Source organism: Notothenia rossii (assembly GCF_949606895.1).
Source record: "Notothenia rossii genome assembly, chromosome: 7".
Classification (NCBI taxonomy): Eukaryota; Metazoa; Chordata; class Actinopteri; order Perciformes; family Nototheniidae; genus Notothenia; species Notothenia rossii.
The window spans coordinates 22,522,067-22,541,508 of NC_136905.1; the positions used below are offsets into that span (position 1 = coordinate 22,522,067).

At 41.8% G+C, this 19,442-nt stretch overlaps 1 protein-coding gene across 1 annotated transcript in view; it reads left to right on the plus strand.

Moving 5' to 3' along the window:
* lars2 (leucyl-tRNA synthetase 2, mitochondrial) overlaps window positions 1-17,246 on the plus strand; it is a 33,980-nt gene extending 16,734 nt beyond the window's left edge. Inside the window, 21 exon segments of the mRNA XM_079692168.1 lie at window positions 524-584; window positions 587-630; window positions 1,694-1,822; window positions 1,824-1,854; window positions 2,191-2,295; window positions 2,655-2,695; window positions 2,697-2,771; window positions 3,188-3,214; window positions 3,216-3,234; window positions 3,237-3,269; window positions 3,272-3,294; window positions 3,300-3,469; window positions 6,566-6,664; window positions 9,793-9,930; window positions 10,010-10,113; window positions 10,954-11,133; window positions 11,789-11,958; window positions 12,885-12,962; window positions 13,059-13,170; window positions 14,459-14,586; window positions 16,910-17,246. Of these exon segments, the coding sequence (XP_079548294.1) occupies window positions 524-584; window positions 587-630; window positions 1,694-1,822; window positions 1,824-1,854; window positions 2,191-2,295; window positions 2,655-2,695; window positions 2,697-2,771; window positions 3,188-3,214; window positions 3,216-3,234; window positions 3,237-3,269; window positions 3,272-3,294; window positions 3,300-3,469; window positions 6,566-6,664; window positions 9,793-9,930; window positions 10,010-10,113; window positions 10,954-11,133; window positions 11,789-11,958; window positions 12,885-12,962; window positions 13,059-13,170; window positions 14,459-14,586; window positions 16,910-17,089 (1,947 nt within the window). The 3' untranslated portion in view covers window positions 17,090-17,246.
* The last annotated feature ends 2,196 nt before the right edge of the window (window positions 17,247-19,442 follow it).

The following is a 19,442-nucleotide window of genomic DNA, read 5'->3' on the forward strand; positions in this document are numbered from 1 at the left end:
GAGGAGAGAGAGAGAGAGAGAGAGAGAGAGAGAGAGAGAGAGAGAGAGAGAGAGAGAGAGAGAGAGAGAGAGAGAGAGAGAGGAGAGAGAGAGAGAGAGATGAGAGAGAGAGAGAGAGAGAGAGAGAGGAGAGAGAGAGAGAGAGAAGAGAGAGAGAGAGAGAGAGAGAGAGAGAGAGAGAGAGAGAGAGAGAGAGAGAGAGAGAGAGAGAGAAAAAAAACAACACACTTTATAGGCAATAGCTTTGTGATATCAAAGAAAGTAGGGCAAGTGGAGGTCAGGATTCTTGAAAATCCCTTTTTGTCTGCATAATGTGACCTGGTCGGCTCTGTTGCTTTGTCAAAATAAATTGGCAGGCTTTGGAAGAGGTCACACCGAGTCAATTGCATTATCCTAGGCAGCCATAAACGTGTGAGGAACTAGTTGCCCCACCTTTAAAAAAATAGCTATTTTCCACAGTGAAATGGAAAATTATATATTTTTGAAACTTCTGCAAATCTTTGTCCCTGCCTCCCTCCCGCAGCCGCTGCTGGACGCCCTGGCCGTCCTGCCGGAGTGGTACGGTGTCAAAGCCATGCAGGCGAACTGATTGGAGAGTGCACCGGCTGCTACTTCGATTTCAAACTCAAGGTGAATCTCGGCTCCTTTCCCCCCTTCCTCACTTTTTATTCATTCATCATTCTTGCATTCATCATTCTTGCTTCTATTTAATCTCTCAACCTTTTTCTACCAAGTGTTTCCTTGTTTTCTCCTCATTCCCAGCCACTGTTTTTTCATCTCTTTCTCCCCCGAGCACTGATTGCTTGCTTTTTATTTGGAAACCTGTGTTTATGTTTACCAAAATTCAGTTGCCAAAACATACAAATCTACTCTTTGTTTATCATGGTCATCAGGTTCATTGATATGCAAGTGGAAATCAACCGAAACAAGTCTGATGATTCAAAAGTCTTATTATCCTGTTCACCTGGAGAAAGATTCAGTCTTTAATTTCATAATTGTGATAGGAAAGCTTATAGACTGTGTTTTTGTGTCCTTCTGTATGTATATGGGAGTGGATTTCTCTTGCAGAATGAATAACTAAAGTTAGAACCAGGGGGTGGTTACGTTAATTGAATGGCTGCTTGACTTGTATTACATCATTTAAATTGTCAAAGGAACCCTTCACTCATTATCTCCCCAGGGGGCTGACAATATGTATTACTATCTTTTCTACAACATGACTTATACATGGTACCCCTATCATATGTGTGCCATCTATAAATAATTATAGGATTAAGGACTTTGTAGTCCATTATTTATCAAAGATCTACTAACGGCACATTTGCATAACATCTCAAAACCAAGATTCTAGGTAATAGATTGGGACTCCAGCCGATAATTTATCAGATCATTTGTTTATCACTGTACTGTAAAAAAGCTCTTCTCAAGGTACTTGTAGCAACCTTAATTGGTCTAAGCCTACAGACAATAGCCATGCTAGCAGCTCTGTGCGCCAAGGTTATTAATGTGTGTTTATTGTGTAATTGATTGCCATGCTCTCCAAAGACAATATTTAATAAACAGGAGAACCTTTCAGTGCTATGGTGAACACAATTTCTACATACAACTGTAACACAATGCATTTTAGCTTACCCTGTAATGTGTTTTAAAGTCATCATATTTTAGAATACTTGCTTCTCGTCTTCTCCCCCAGGTGAACGGGGAGGACACGGGGGAGACCCTGTCTGCCTACAGCTCCTCTCCAGAGTCTGTGTTCGGAGCAGCCTACCTTTCCCTCCTGCCCTCCCACAGACTGCTGCACGGTAGCAGCGCAGTCCGCTCGGGCCCTTGAGAAATCCTTCCAGCCAGGCAGAGGTGAGCTCTTCCGCACTGACTCTACTCTGTGATTGGGCTTGTCAAGGATTTCCTGTTTTAGGTGAGGGGGAAGATGAATGTTTTCCTTATCGGGGGTTCTTATTTGAGCAGTGCCTGATAACCGAAATGGTGCTGCTCTTCATCAATCCTCAGATAAAGAAGGAGGACTTACACTTTTCTGGACATTTCATCACAGATGTGTACTGTATTTGTCTCCTATATTCCAATCATCATTTGAGACTTTGTTAACCGTGATATGTTTATTTAAATATCATGGTATAATGAGCTTCCAGGAGAAGCAGCGCTGCCTCCCTCACACCTCCATCTGCTCTCCAGACTCCCTTACAGAAGTCACCGCTCACAACCTGTTCACCGGCCACGAGGTTCCCCTGGTCATCTCACACAAAGAGGCGTTTGATGCCTATCTGGATACCGTGATCGGTGAGTTACCGGTGTTTATCTGTGTGGGCGGTTCAATAATCATCTAGAAATCATATCTGGTCAATAAAAACCGTAATCTTTATCCAACCCTGAGCTGATATTAAAGCAAAAAGATTCAGCCTTAAAACACCTAGGATTTTGAAGATTGATCCTTTTATTATACGTCTTTTTCATGCAGTATTTTCAAGTTCATAATGATGTTAAGCCAGTGGGTGTTTGTCTCACAGAGTGGCAGTGGAGCCCAAGAGATTGTAATGATTAGTCCAGCACAGCATGCTCACCTCTCAAGAGATTCGTTGATGTGTGTGGGTCTGTGTTTTTTCTGTGTTACATGTGTATGCTGCATCCGTGTCTGACAGGTATCCCAGACTGCAGTGAGGAGGATCTTTCTGTGGCCATGAGCTCTGAACCTGAGCTGGACGACAGTGCTGAAAAGTGACGAAGACGGGAACCAAACTCTGATCAACTCTGATGAGGTCTGGTTGATGGTGACCAAAACACTTATCAAATACAAATGACTATTTTATGTAACATTCAACATTAAAATATCTAAATATATGTATGTAAGGAATATATATGTAATTACTTATCTCAAAAATGTCTAACAACTTTCAAACTTAGAGAAATCAATCACTTTAATCAAGTTACCAATATGTCGCCTTTGGTTCTGCTATAATGGCGTCATGTTTCTGTGTTGTTGCATGTCAGAAGATGGTATATTTGGCTTTGATACTGTTTTTCCTCACTTAAAGAAAATACACCTCTCAGATCTTGTGAGTTTTAACCATATATTTGAACTGGGAAAAGGAATTTGGTCATGGTAAAAATCACACGACAAACATATATAAATAAAATAAAAGGTTAAATGCTCTATTTCCTCTTCTTGGTGTAGTTCTCAGGACTCTCTAGAGAGCAAGCAATTTGACTCCATTACCCAGAAGGCAGAGAGCAGAAGACGGGCGGACACCTCACCAGCTCAAGCTACGGGACTGGTTGATATCAAGCAGCGATACTGGGGCACACCCATCCCCGTGGTGCATTGTGGATCTTGTGGTCCAGTTGCTGTTCCTGAGGAGGAGTTACCTGTTACGTTACCAAAGCTGCCGTCTCTCAAAGGAAAGGGCGCTTCACCGCTGGAGGAAGCTCACGACTGGGTCAACTGCAAGTGTCCCAGGTGAGAACACTGACATGTTTTCTTTAAAAGTTTTATTGGAACATTACACACAAAGGTATTTTAATGCTTTTTCCATACAGTCCTGTTTGGTGTTATCTTAAACATAATACATCCTGAGAAAAAACTCTGTGTTATTCCTTTAATTACTATACAAAAATGAATATTTAGCCGTTTTATTTGCATTTTTGAAGTAGATAATTTGATTGGGAATTATAAAAAGGACTCTCATTAATCCCTAATTACATGTCATCCATGTACAAGGAGTCAAGCCTTTAGTGATTTCAAGCCAATCAATGTATTTCAATTCTATAATCATAACTTTGAATATTATTGTTACACGCTTGTAACATTTGTGGCCGAAGGTATTGTGGTTTCGGGGTTTTACATTCTTCCATCCCGTTGTCATGATTGTCATATCTCTGTGAATCTCTTCACATTTGGCACAAACGTCCATAATATCAACTCAAGGGTGAATAGATAACCATTGTGCTGGTAAAATCCACTCATTAAGCACGTTTTTGGCCGTAACTCAATAATTCATCTGCTGATTATTACAATTTCACATTAATGTCTTGAGCTTTCCTTTGCAAATCCGCATTATGTAACTTGTTCGGCAGGAGTTTGAATGTAACATTCGTTTATATGTTAATGTCCCACACTCCAGCTCTAAATACCTCAGATTTATAATAACCATTTCAACTCTAATCATTTGCATAGTAAGAAAGCATCCCGCTTAAGTGCTCTTGAGGGTCACTGAGTCACCGACACCTCCAGTAGCACTGTAATCATTGGCGGATAAGTAGCTCTATTCAGCCACTGTAGCAAGAAATGGAAAACGAAGATATTTTTTTTACTGTTTGCACGACATTAGCGATTGGGAAATGATCCTGTCCATTATGGTGTTTGTGGAGTGGGAATTTAATTATGTGTAAACCCCTCCTGCGTACTTCCTGTAGTTCCTCAGGAGACCAGCACTGACTAAACGAGCACCGCTGTCAGCGCAGGCTGAGAAGATTGACAGCTTCACAAGAACACAGAGCATTGAAGCGAGCCTATGATTGTGTGATTAATACTTTTGCTCTGATGGGGTTGTGTAATGAGCAGCATCTGTGACAGGAGCAGCATGAGATGATGATGATGGAGGTTACATAAGCCTGCGGTGCCTCGTGAGATGCACACAAAACTGTACATTTACACACACACACACACACACACACACACACACACACACAAAACCGCCTTTTGGTACAGAGGCCTATTAGACACACACACCTACACGCACGTGCAGCACACAGCAAGCCACCTGAGTGACTGCGTATGAAAATGTTTGCTGCTCAGCCGGCGTCTCCAGAGTCCCTCGCTGACATGGGAATTCCTCTCTGAATGAGACTAATCACCATCTTGGCACCATGTTGATTAAAACAATGGCCCACTCAGTCGCAGATGGCACAAGTCATCAGATTGTGTTCAGTCACTTCCACAAGTTTCTCGAAATCCTCCCATCAGTAGAGATTGATGCCTATAATCGCAAAGACATCATTATCTCCTCTCTTCCCATCTCCCCTCCGTTGTTAAGTGTCTCTGGAAATTTGTTCTCTTCACTCGTCGACCATGTCCAATTAAAGTTTGAGTGGAACACGGTCGAGCAGGGTGATGAGAAATTGAGTTTTATTTGTCCTTGAGGAAGTCATTTCTGTGTACTCCTCTGGTGTCGGGCCCGCTGTAAATGGCCTGCCAGCTGAATCCCCCTGCTCGATTTAGGCTGGCTTGGAAGGTTTGCATAATAGTTTTTGTTGTTCCATGATTTTACAGGTAAAAAGGGAAACGATTAGCTAGTGCAGCACACACATTTGCAGACGCACACAGCACAAGGAGCAAGGGCTATCTTTCATGCGAAGAGCCCACTTGTGGAGTGGACAGCTGCCTCTCTTGCCTCATCTGTTCGAGAGCCTTTTGGCTCCTTCTGGCTCATCCTGCAAACACACATTCATGAAGACACTTGTGCATACAGGTTGCATTCGATTGACTTACCTTCTGTTGTTGTTGTGCTCTTTCCATCTCTTAGAGAAGGGTGCCGTCTCCAGAAAGATTCCTCTGTGTTGTCTAATCTGATCTGACTGTATATGCTAACAGCTGCCTGTCAAATGACCACAACTGGCCTGCGATTTGGAAAGTCTGCTGTGAGAGAGAAGGCAGCAATCTCACTAATTTAAGCAGACATTTATTTTCCCGTTCTGTGAAGTTTCTATTTTTGTACTCTTTTGTGACAGTTTATTATACTGCTGGATTTTTTATATTATGAAATAACACCTGGCTTCTTAATATTAACCTCGCTACACCTTAGCCTTGTTGCTAGGCAACCTTTAGCTCATACCTTATCATCGCTGCCTTATTATAGACCTGTGTGGTCGAAGAGTGTGTGACTGTGCTAGTGAGTTTGATATTAAAACCTTTGACGGTGAAAGGAATGTTTGAGTGAGTGAAAATGTTAGAGATAATCATACTAAACAGAGACATCCCATAAGGTCCAGGATACGATACTTGCTCTGTTGCTCATAGTGAAGCACAGAGCTTTGCTTCTGTTTATCTTTCTGGGACGCTGATTTCAACTCTACTGAGACTCATTATAAAGTAAAAGGCAGACGCTTTCACCGTTCCATTAAGTGCTTTTAATCCAAACAGAAAAAACTTTGCAAACGTCCTCCCCCTCCACTGTGGAAGGGGTGTGGGTGGGTAGATTCACATCACGTACCCAAGTGCTGTTGGTTTGGATAGAAAGGGGGCATGGGGTGACATTTTCCAACACAAACACATGATCATGTGTTGGGCCTGCAGTTGGGTCCGTGTTAGCTCAGCCTGTTAGTCAGGGCACAGGAACAGAGCTGCGGTGCCAGGCCTGGCTTCAGTCTGTGCTCCTCTACAGGGACATGACCCCCACATGCAGATGGAGCCAGCGTTACACACACAAATAGATCACATACTCTGCCATTTCACTTAGCATACAAACAGAGATCGTTCATTTGTTCGCATTCTAATGAGCAACCCTAATATTGATTTTGTGTCGCCTCTAACAATCGTCTTTGTCTCCTCTGACAGATGTAAAGGCCCAGCCAGGAGGGAGACTGACACCATGGACACGTTTGTTGACTCGGCTTGGTATTACTTCAGATACACAGACCCTCATAACACAGACAGGTACGAACATTCTCCTACTGAAACTTTTGCTTTCTTGTTTTTTTACAGTTTTTTAAAGCCACATTAATGCAAGATCTTTCCTTTTGCATCTGTTCCCTCACACTGTGACAGATTTTAGCGCAAATTGCACACGTCTTAGTTACACCGTCTTTGTTCAAATACAAAGAAGAAAAAGCTGTTTCTCCTGGAGTGGTGGACCGTGAGCATATTTGCCTGTTTTTAGATATTTAAAAAATATTCTTTGCAATGTTTGCCATGTCTACAGAAACGTGATTATCTCTCTTGCCAATACACACACATTGCACTTCCACATACACACTTTGGGTCTATATGCAGTAGACACAGTAGTATTATTGCATGTTTTAAATGGGAAGTGGAAGAGAGTGGGTGATCTTACCCTGAGCATGATTATGTGTTTGAGTACTTGTCAATAGGCACATCACAACGCAGTACTTTTCCCACAAAGGTTAATCAGAACTTAGTTCATGAGAACTCTTTAGTTCTCATGAATTAAATTCAGATCGCGTTCACACCGGAATAAGTCCCTGGGGGAGGATTAGGCAAATGAAGCCGCTGACGTCCCCAAGAATTGGGGACTTCTGCCGAGTAAAATCGCCAGAACGCCGACCACCTCCTCATCTCCACCGCTCCCATGTTTTCTTTTGTGTTGCCATGAGTTAGTCTCTCTGCATTTCTGCGCTGGGCTAATGCTAATGCTAATAATGCTAATGCGAGATAATAAAATGGCGGCTTCACAAACTTTTTGGGAGTTTTACGGGCGTGGTTTGCAATCCGCCCAGCCAATCAGACATAAGAACCTTTTTCTCCCACGAAAGTCCCTGCTCTCTAGCAGGGACGGAAAAGGGATAAAAAAGGTTCTCATAAACTAATTTTAGTTCCGGCTCTTTTTGGTGTGAACGCGACATTTCGGAACTATATCGGAACTAAAGTGGGAAAAGTACTGTGGTGTGAACGCGCCTATTGACAAGTACTCAAACACATAATCATGCTCAGGGTAAGATCACCCACTCTCTTCCACTTGCCCATTTAAAAAAATGCATATACTACTGTGTGTACACACACACACACACACACACACACACACACACACACACACACACACACACACACACACACACACACACACACACACACACACACACACACACACACACACACACACACACACACACTTGCCTGGAACTTGCATTCCCTGCCAATAGAGATTATGGAGCTATGGATGTCACCTGCTGGGATGGCAGCGATACCCTGAGCTCAACAAAAGAGATTAATTTCCCAGTGCCCTGACCTAGCTGTAAAGCTGCTTTAAAAGGACGGGGACTGCTCTCCCCATCACTTTTCTTAGCGGGACAGATTATGCACAACAGAAAAAGCAATTACACTATTGTGAATTTCAGTTAGCCTGCTGAGCCTTATGTGCACAAGGGGAAACGATAATATAGGAAGCAGGAGATGTTGAAAGTAGTAAGTAAGAGGAAGGAAATAGGGAGAGGGTGCTATATGGAAGTTTGTGTGTTCCTGGGCTGATGCCAACAATCCGGTTAAATTATTTTCAGCGATGTGAGTTCATAACTTTTTTCCCCTGGTTCAATTATCCGGAGACACCATCAGCCGGAGAGGGAGTGTGAAGGCAGGGAAGAGTGGAGGAGAGTAATGAGTGGTGTGAAAGGTGACACCCAGAGATAGCAGACTGCTCTAAAAAGTATCATTAGGTGGAATCCCTGCCTCCGCTGATTGTCATGCCGTCAGACTAACCACATGCTGCTCCAAATCTGAAAGAACCCAGCAGTCTCAGTTCAAATTTACAAATGCTAAACTATTTTTACATGAAATGCTGAGTTAGAGGAAACCTCACAGCCAATTGAAATAGATATTGTGTGTGTGTGTGTGTGTGTGTGTGTGTGTGTGTGTGTGTGTGTGGTGTGTGTGTGTGTGTGTGTGTGTGTGTGTGTGTGTGTGTGTGTGTGTGTGTGTGTGTGTGTGTGTGTGTGTGTGTGTGTGTGTGTGTGTGTGTGTGTGTGTGTGTGTGTGTGTGTGTGTGTGTGTGTGTGTGTGTGTGTGTGTGTGTGTGTGTGTGTGTGTGTGTGTGTGTGTGTGTGTGTTAATGAGATAAAGGAAGCTCCAGGAGGCCTCTGCTCGCTTCATCCCTGGATCAGTTTCAGCCTGCCCCCTAGAGGAAGTGTATGTGTGTGTGTGTATAAAGCACACAAATGTTTTTTAAGAACAATGCTGGGAAATTATTTTTTGCTTATTCATCGAACATTAAACTTTATTTCTATAATTGCACTGTAGTAGCAGAGTTACAAGATATACAAAGAGCTTTACATTGTGAAATCTATATCAAAGATGTTCAACTCCATAGACAAATAAAAGTCCAGAAAATTAAATACAATAAAATGCACCACAATAGACACATTTTTTGTGAGTTATATTAACAAATCATCTTTCTTACGGTTTTGTGCCTTTCAAATGGCTTCTAAGATGAATGGCATGCTGGAAATAACAGATCTAAAAACAGTGAACAGAAGGGACAAAAACTGTTAAGAAAATAAACAAATTGAGACCAAATCACTCAAAACAATAAAATGATAAGATTGAATAAAATACACAACACATCTATAATAACAGTTATAGAAGTACCATGATATTAAAGATGATTAAAACAGGTTCAAATTATAAACCTTGAATGCAAAGTGAATAAAATAATGAACCATTCCTAATCAAAAGCCTAGATTTCAGTAAGATTTCCTCAGATCCTCAGCCTGTTTCAACACCATGGTAATTGTAGAACTGGAAAATCAAAATAACATATTCAATCAATTATAATAACACTAAAATGCTTATGATTTAATGTTATACAGCCAGCATATATGTATGTGATTAAAGCTCTTTTTCAGATTACTATGATTCATATTTAGTTGGAGTAGTGGGCATGCAGTGAAAGCCAGTGTGGATCAATTAGAAAAAAGAAAACAACCTCTACATAAACTAAGACAGAGAATCTAAGGTAGACACAAAGATGTCCAACAGCAAGATCTCATTTTGAAGCTTTTTTCAGAATAAATACTTTCAGTGACAGCTCCCTCAAACTTGCTCTTCCTCTCCAGGCCTTTTGAGCGGCAGCTCGCGGATCACTGGCTTCCTGTGGACGTTTACATCGGAGGGAAGGAGCACGCTGTCATGCACTTGTACTACGCTCGCTTCCTCTGTCACTTCTGCAAGGATCAGGGTCTTGTCGCCCACAGGTACAGAACAAAGTGTTTTATCCGCTCTTCCTGTGCACGTACATTTGTGAGGTAATTAACCCGTTTCCATTTCCTTTAGGGAGCCTTTTCGGAAACTGCTGGTCCAGGGTCTGATCAAGGGCCAGACTTTCAAAGAGGCGGAGAGCGGCCGGTACCTAAAGAGAGAAGAGATAGACTTCACAGGTACACACTGTGTGAAACTGAAGGATGTTTGTCAGTGTGACACATCTCTAACGGAGGACAGGGTTTCCCTCCACGTTGCTCTGCCAGATCAAAATGAGTCATGACAACCTTTTCTTCTTTTATCAAAGTAACATCCATTTTAAGCTGCCGATAGCAACCTCTCTCTTTTTTATGCTTCATAGCTTTTCCTTACTAGCTACTCCTGACAAGTAGTCTATCACGAGAAATCCTTTTGAAGAGACCTAAGGCGTCTCTTACAATTTGCTTTATGCTCTCTATTGCTTCCCAGTGTCTTGCTCAGATTGACTTGTCCTTTTCTTTACTGTGTTTTACTAAAAAGGCATCAAACAAGAGCCAGCAGGAAACAATGAACGACCTTGACAAAAGGCTTTAAGTACTAGGAGTAAAAAAAGAAAGCTTGAGAGAAAATGCAAAAGTAAAAAAAAAAAATACTTTGAATTAAAGATAAAATGAATAAAGCCAAACTGTGAATCTCGGGTGATAATAAAAAAGAGGGAACCTATCAGAAGGCGTCATTGTTCAGGCTGCTATACTACGCAGGCCCTTAAAATAAAGCCAGTGAGTTGAAGCCAAGGGAGATATGATGATGCCTACAAGATTTGGTTTAAGTCTAGCGGCTGCCTTTTAGAAACCCTGAATCCTTGTAATCATGTTTGGCCTAAGCATGTAAACACATCATTATAATAATCCACACGAGAAGTGATAGAAGCATTAACAACTCCTTGAAGACCATTAAACGTCATCAAATATCTTATTCAAGAGATATTTCCAAAGTGAAATAAAAAACACAACTGACACCTAAACCGACTCCTCTTCTAGATGCGGAGCCGGTGATGCGTGGTGGTGGTGATATAGATGTGACGTGGGAGAAGATGAGCAAGTCTAAAAACAACGGTCTGGACCCCCAGGATGTGGTGCAGCAGTACGGCGTGGACACGGTTCGACTCTACGTCCTCTACGCCGCTCCACCCGAACAAGACATCCTCTGGAATGTCAAGAGTGAGTCGCAAAATTACAATTAGTTTTATCTCACAGGCAATAAGACTGCTAACACCTGAGCTCTTTTAAGTGCCTCGATAAACATTCATCTGTTTGTCATCTTGCAATTCATTTATTTATCTAAATATTTATCGCCGAAATAAACCGTATTTAATTTCACATTCTGTTGTTGTATATATCATATTCTATTTACGTGTATATAGACTTCTTGCACTATTCTTATTTGTATTTTTGTATTTTATTATATATATTGCATCGTTGGATGAGCTCGGGTCATAAGATGTTCATGCCATTTCTACACTGTAGCCTATGTGCATACAGTATGACATTAAAACCTTTCAATCTACACTTCCACCTTGAGTTTCTATTTTGAATAAAATGAATTCAGAATGATACCAGATCGCTTTAGTTTTGTTAGATTTTGCTTTATCTTTATACCATCAGTGTTCGTACAAAATCTTCAAATTCTTTCTTTGTTTCCCATATTAGGAATTTGCTTAAAATTGAATACACTCCTTAAGAATTGCTAGATCAGTTGTTTTCAGATGACATCTTGCAGAATTTTTGAAAAGGTCTTTCTCCCTCAATATTTACTACTTGACTGTGCTGTCGTTAAATTCTTTTTTCTTCTGTTTCTGTGTCTTCCAAACATTAGCGGACGCACTCCCCGGGGTTCTGCGCTGGCAGTCTCGGCTCTGGCAGCTGGTGACCAAACTGAGGGGGGCTCGACAACTCGCAGATCCCCCCAGTCCCTCCCTGCTGAAGAAGAAAGAGCTGGCAGAGACAAAGAAGATCTGGTCGAACAAGAATTACGCTATTGAAGAGGTGTGGTATAAGTGGCTCAAAATGTCTCATTGTGACATCATTTAATAGTTAGACATTTCCACAGTCATTACCAGTAGGGGTCAGTAGTGGGTCAACATTTAAAATCTCATTTCACAGCAGGTTGGTGTATATATTTTTCAGTAAAATGGGTGAATCACTCCATTGCAAACCTTGGTTTTGAATAAATTCCTCCGCTAGTGCCAATTATCTGTAGTTATTGTTTTTAATGTGCAAAATTAAATAATTCATTTTCCTTAGGCTTTTTCCAGCTAAATAGACTGTACTGTTGAAAGGCATGGTAAGATGTCCTTTTTCAGTTGCTCCTGCTTGATGGTATGGTCTGAGGTAATATCTTTCATAGATTTCGGTCCAACAGCACACAGTCCTGAGTTCCAGCCTTTCCATCCAATGCTAAACACCACAACCTGAAACCCCTGGAGTAAAGAGTAGAAGAGGGAGGGGATGGAAATTGATTTTAAATCCACTCCGTCTCCTTTCACACTTTATAAATAGCCTCCTTTGGCTGCCAGGTTTGATTCTGTCTCCACGCCTCAGGGTCAGTGCTTTTAAAGGACCTCAGGCTGTTTGCCATAAGCCCCCAAATCCGAGGCTGTCCTTTGATCTGTCCCTCAGAAAAGCCTCGGTGATCGACCTCCTTCTCCCTGAGGCCGTTACTAAATGGGTTCTTCTTCCCAGAAGGCTAAGCAAGGCGGTGTTGACATAACAGGGGGCGGCTTCTGTTTCCAGCCTGTCACTGTTTTTTAAATAATCCTTCGGATGCAGTTTGAAAAATATTGAAAGATGCTGTCAATCAATGGAGGCGTCAACATGTCGAGTAACCACAACAAAATATAACATCTTAAACTTTATAGATGCAACTAACACAACTGTCACCTGTTTTATTTTGTTGTCGTTTTTATTTACAGGTGACATCTCACTTCACAGAGGAGTTCCTCTTCAACGCTGCCATTTCTCGGCTAATGGGACTTACCAATACACTGAGTGTGAGTGTGCCCTCCGGTACCCTGAAATAATGATGTCACATTTATTGTTTGTCACAAAACACTCTGGAAATCCCATTTCTACCACTGTGTGTTCAGAGTGCGACAGTCAGGGTGGTGCAGCACAGCGTGGAGTTTGAGGAAGCTCTGGCGGCGCTGGTTATGATGACAGCACCCATGGCTCCTCACCTGGCTTCTGAACTTTGGGCAGGTTAGTGACATACAAACTATTCACACGTAATAAATAATACACTCAAAGAGCATGTACTAAATTCTTCCTTAATCCTATGTCTCGTTATGGATAATTATCAAAATGTCATTCCTAAATACATGAGATACATTTTAATTGCATCATAAAAAGGAAACATTTGTTTTTTGTGAACATTCTTGAGTGAAAAAACTAAAATAATAAATAAAGGACAAATGAAAAACGGCAACATTGTGTCACTCTGTAATAAGGGCAGATAAAATAAGGAACAGATAACAGATTTAAAACGTAAATCATCCCACCCCAAACCAGGAGATGCTGCATCTTGCAATAAATGTACATTGTTGATTTATTTAGTTTTATTTTAAACTTTGAATATCAATGGGGTTATATTGGTTATTTTTTACAGTGACACATTGACAAATGCGTTTTTGGTTTTTGGTGAACACTTTTTTCCCTCTAATATCTGTAAGAGGAACTTATCTAATATGAGTAAGCACTAACTGTCACCGGCAGCTGTTGTGTCGCTGTCATATTTTCATCTGTGTCCCATACAACAGTTCACCTTAAATATGCTCACAGTACATCAAACAAAACTGAGTACTCCTGGCCAAGGGCAGAAAGCACACAAGCGAAGGTCTAGCGTCACTTATGTTCCTTATGTATAAGCTTTCCCCCACACTTCCCTGGAGGACATGACCTTATTGTCGATGACACACGTACACCAGCTCTCTCTCTGCACACAGCTGACAGACGCGAAAGAGGTTCCGGAAAGCATATTGTCCAGCTGATAGTGGCAGTCAGGAAAACTTGACGGATAACCCTTGGGAGGAAGAGGCCTGTATGTTTTTAACGACGGCTGTGTGCATTTTGTTTGTGCACACGTGTAGCTTTATAAACGGGATATGCAAGAACATGTGACCTCTGCTGAACTCAGTCACTTTGCCTTTTTCACTTTTGCCTTGTTGTTTTGAATTCACTCACACAGTTCACAATAAGGGAAGTTCATATCCTTCCCTTGTTCCTCCTGGCAGGGGATGTACACTTGCTGATTTGAATGAGAGTCAGGACAGGGAGTGGTGCGCTGTTGTTTAACCCTTCATCAAGATACATTTTCCAAAACAAATTTAGTAAAAGAAAATATAAAAGTCATCCCCAGCAAGTTATCTGACTCTCTTAAAAAAAACAACACACAACTTATTTGCTTTGTTATGTACTTTTTCCATGTATTGTCACCCCTAGGCTGAGTTGGTATAATTTTGTTAAGTTGTTCTTCTGTGTTTCCTCACAGGTCTTTGTCAAGTGGAGAACCCCCTCAGCCCCATCCTGCAGCGTGGAGGAGACGTCCTGCAACAGGTCTGGCCAACTGTAGACCCCGAGTACCTGGAGGTCCCTGACTTTGTGGAGCTGTCTGTACTGGTAAAGTCACACTCACACAAACACACATTATTCATTATCTCACATTATCTCTTTGATTGTGTGAATTTGAAAATAGTTGTGCTGAACAAATTATTGTTATTGCTCCACTTGTGTTCATTTTTATTTTTAACATAAAGGGGTTTCACTCAGAGAGAGCAATCTGCTCATTATTTATACATTACTTATTAAAGGCTATTTGCACAAATTTGCTCTTGCACCCACTGGCATTTTCACTCGAACTCTCTGCTCTTAAACCCAAAGTCTTATATTCATGATTACATTCATAGTCTGTAATTTTCCAGAGAGCCTGTGATTACCCTGTGTGAGTTTGTGTGTATTCAACTGTGTCCGCACATATGTGTTTATTCGTCCGCATATCAAGTGGTGTGCTTTAAGCTAAATAGACGAGTGGGTCAATAATTAAAAGCCAGTAAAGGAGCCATCGTGTTATTCCTGAGTCACTGTTACTCTCTCACCCTCATTTCTGCCTTCTTCCTGCCCCTGAGCACAATCACACAAATAGCAATCGGTTTGGCAGCGTTTGTGTGTGTGTCCAGTGAGTTTGTCGAGTGTGTGTGTGAGCTTTACATGTGAATTGACCGAAGAGAGGGGGTGAAAGTGCTCGAATGGCAGCGTAAGATTAAGTGAAGGTTTAGGTGTGTGTACACTTTAAAGGTGGAAAGGCAATCTGAGAGAATATCCAGCTGTGATGTGAAGGTTTATAAAATCATCTTGGATCAGATCCAAGATTCACACATGCTCACAATGGCACATGAATGAACACACACACACACACACACACACACACACACACACACACACACACACACACACACACACACACACACACACACACACACACACACTCACACACACTCACACTCACACTCACACTCACACTCACACTCACACTCACACTCACACTCACACTCACACACACACTCACACTCACATGTGATGATAGCAAACACAGTCAGCTGACTAAAAGCTCCTGTCTTTCAGGGGTTGGATTCTTCCTCTGTTTTCTAATTGAGAGACAGAAAAATGAGAGAAGGTGTGCAGTGTGTATGCTTGCGTGTTTGTGACTGTAAGGCTGTGTTCTCTCCATAATCATATTTGCCATGCCGGGGAGTTAAGATAACGCTGTTTTTCACATCTTTGGTATTGCATTCTTGTTGTTTACTCATTCGTCTCTCATTCACAAGTTCTACACACACTGTCTCCCCTTATACACACACGCATCCAGTGCTTGATGATGTTGATGAAGATGATGTTGGTTTTACCTCAGACTGAACTCTCTGTTGTGGGCTTCCTCTGGAGACAACCTCACTCCCTATGTCCTCTAATAATAATAATAATAATAATAATAATAATAGATTTATTTTGTTAGCTCTTTTACAGGTGCTCAAAGACGCTTTACATATATAGTGAAAAGAACAACAAATAAATATAAATAGTTAAAATAAAACAAAAACAATCACACATTAAAAGCCAGATTGAAGGGGTGAGTTTTTGTGAGTTTTTTGAAGGTGGTGAGGTTGGTGCAGTCTCTGATGGGTTGTGGGAGTGAGTTCCAGAGGGAGGGGGCAGCAACGGAGAAGGCTCTGTCCCCCCCAGATCCGGTGATTGGTGCGGGTGGGGATGGATAGGAGGTTGGCTTCTGATTAGCAGAGGCAGCGGGAAGGGGAGTGGTGGTGCAGCAGGTCTGTGAGGTAGGGGTGGTGCCTGATTGTTGAGGGCTTTGTAAGTAATGAGGAGGACTTTGAAGTTGATTCTTTGACGGACGGGGAGCCAGTGGAGGTTCTGGAGGACGGGAGTGATGTGGTCTCGGGAGCGGGTGTGGGTGAGGAGGCGGGTAGCAGAGTACTTGGAGTGCTTAATCATGTACTTGGGTTTGTCTCAGAAAGGAGGCCAAGGCTGAAAGGCCTCACACACACACACACACACACACACACACACACACACACACACACACACACACACACACACACACACACACACACACACACACACACACAGACACACAGACACACACACACACACACCCACATGCATGCCATTACTTTTGAACCACACCAAATACATGAACACATTCAAATTGTGCACACATGCATCTAAACATTACAAAACGGCGTGCCCTTCCCATACCTACCACTAAGTATGTGTTTTAAGGGTTCACTGTGTGGAAGGAGAGGTGGAGTCTGTTATTTTGGGACCCTTTATGCCAGGAAGGAAGAGTTTATGTAGAGTCAGACAGGGCAAAACTGCTTTCAGACGGAGATTAAAGTGGAACATTTGACTCATTCTTCATTTTCATCCTCAGATTAACAACAAGGCCTGTGGGACAGTGACCGTGCCTCTGCAGGTGTCCAAAGATTCGAAGCGAGTGCAGCAGCTTATCTTGGAGAGCCCGTTGGTGCAGAAGCATCTTGGCGGGCGCAGCATCAAGAGAGCCATCCTCTCCCCCAGGACCGCCCTCGTCAACCTCCTCATTGACGAGTGATGTTCTGGTGTTCACTGCCACAAAAGGCGCAAACGAGGTGGACCTTTTTACAAATTAAGACAATAGTGAAAGTCAGTTTAAATTACTTTGATGTAAATATGTCTAAAGATTTTTGTATTTATACTTTCCTGTTTTTATTAAAGAAATACAAAAAGCAGTTTGGTTTCTAGTCTCTTTAAGAAATCCCAAGCAAACTGTGGCACCTGTCTCTTCAGATAATTCTCCAGTTTAGTCAGACACTCTGACAATCACACATGAGCACAAACACAACTTTAGATTCCATCCTTCAGATCTTCCCTTTAACCTGTAACTCCAATTTCTGCTTCGCTGGAGGGATCTAAACTTCACATCTACCCGTCTGCTTTGTGTTTGTTTGCTTCACGTCTCGGCTGGGTCAAGCAGTCAAGATCTTCCTCATCAGTGTTTATCTCTTCCTCTGCTGCTGCTTCTAACCTCAGATCTTTTCTGAGCATTTTACACTGATACATTTTTGGTCTCTGGCAGTGCTCTATGAACCCTGTCACTATCAAAAGGTTTATTAATGGTCACTAAAGAGCCTCAAGAGGTTAGGGGTTTTTCAGCTTCCCACCCTATCATGGTTTTCTATTGCTGCACTGTGCCTACTCATCAGCTCGATGTCTCTGTCTCAGCATTTGACCAACATGACTCAGCCCTGTCTTGGCAGAGCAGCTGCTGCTCTGAAATGTATCCATGTGTACACCCACGGGCCTATCTTTGAAGGCTTGGTGATGGTGAGTAAGCATTTATTTAATATGTACAAGCACTTCCAGTGGCCACATCGCCTGTAAACCAAGATTTTCAAAAGCGGTAGAACAAAAGTCTCATATTTTGTCTGGTATCAGTTTACGAATGAACAAAAATAATATGATCTCTTTGAAAAGGGAGATACACACATTGTTTTCGCAAGGTCAGCTTCCGCTTAAGGGAGTGCTTTTATTTTTATGGTATAAAATAGGCGGCATGTGACTGATAAAATCATGCTGTATCTCCTGTTTTAAGGCAATATATTTGAATTCAAACATGATGAATAAACAAGGTGCGGACAGAGGGATAAACAGAACATTCCCCACACAGCCCCCTCACCTTTTTACCATATTTCTGTGCTTTATCTCTGACCATCAGGTGACAGGAAGAGACTCACAGGAGCCAAAGAATAACAGGAAGAGAAACCAGGAATAAGAGGAGGGGAGCAGAGAGCCAACGCTGTGTTGGGTATTCTCTGTATTTTCTCAGATTCTGTGAATTTGATCTCGTACACGTTGCCACAGCACAAACAGCAAAGAGGTGTCTTATCTTTTTTTTTTAAGGTCAAAACGTTCAAGAAGAATCGTTCATAAAGGGCAAGTATAGACCTACTTTTCAGAAACCCAACACTCCAATGATCAAGCAGTGTGACGGTGTGTGAGCCAAAAAAAGGGGTATCATGTCTGGTCTTCAGTCAGCTTTTTATGTGGGCAAAAGTTTCTCACACACATTTAACTGACTGTATGAAATAATTAGATTCATGAAAATGTAGTTTTTACACCCCTGAGCTCTTCCTCTTCTTGTGCTGTTATATTTCACACCTTCCTTTTCTACAATTATTTTAGGAACAGCGGCAGATAAACAGGTCTGAACCTGAACTGGTTTGACCAACAAGCTGAATTTGCTGTGTCAGAGCGACATTGGAGTGATATAATTCAATAATCCCAGGAAACACTTCCCAGATTCTAAATAAATAGATAAGTAGGATATTACAGTACAATTTATTTTTGGTAAAATTAGCTCTAAGCTGATGAATTTTCTGTAATAATGAATTTTGTCACTTCAATAACAGCCAGCGAGGTTGTTTAACACTTTTCGTCAGCTCTGCAGTTTCCATGACGACAAGGATTATTGAACAGAAACAGAATGTGTCAGTAAGTCACTTTCTCCTCAGACAACAGTTTTTCTTACACATTTATTGTACAGCATGAATTGTCTCTGATGAGTTTAAGAATACCACTTCCCTTTCTCTTGAGAAACTGCTGGTGGGTGAAAGAGGGTGGAGTGCACACAGCGGTGCAGTCACCCTCCATTGCACCAGCTGAGTCCCTTACCAGGCTGTGTATTATCACAGGGGGACAAAAAGCCTGACCTCAAGATGGGTAATTGGGTCATTCGAGATTTTTTGTGTGAGCTCATTGAATAAGCAGATTTGCACTGGTCCTTTTATTGTTAAGGGGATAAAGCTGAACGTGGCACATATGTGAAGGCACCACACTTTCCAAAGTTACTCATAGTGTACTTTGCCATAGTAACAGTGTTTAGTCATTTTGTCTTTTTCCTATATGTGAATTAGGCCGTATCCCAC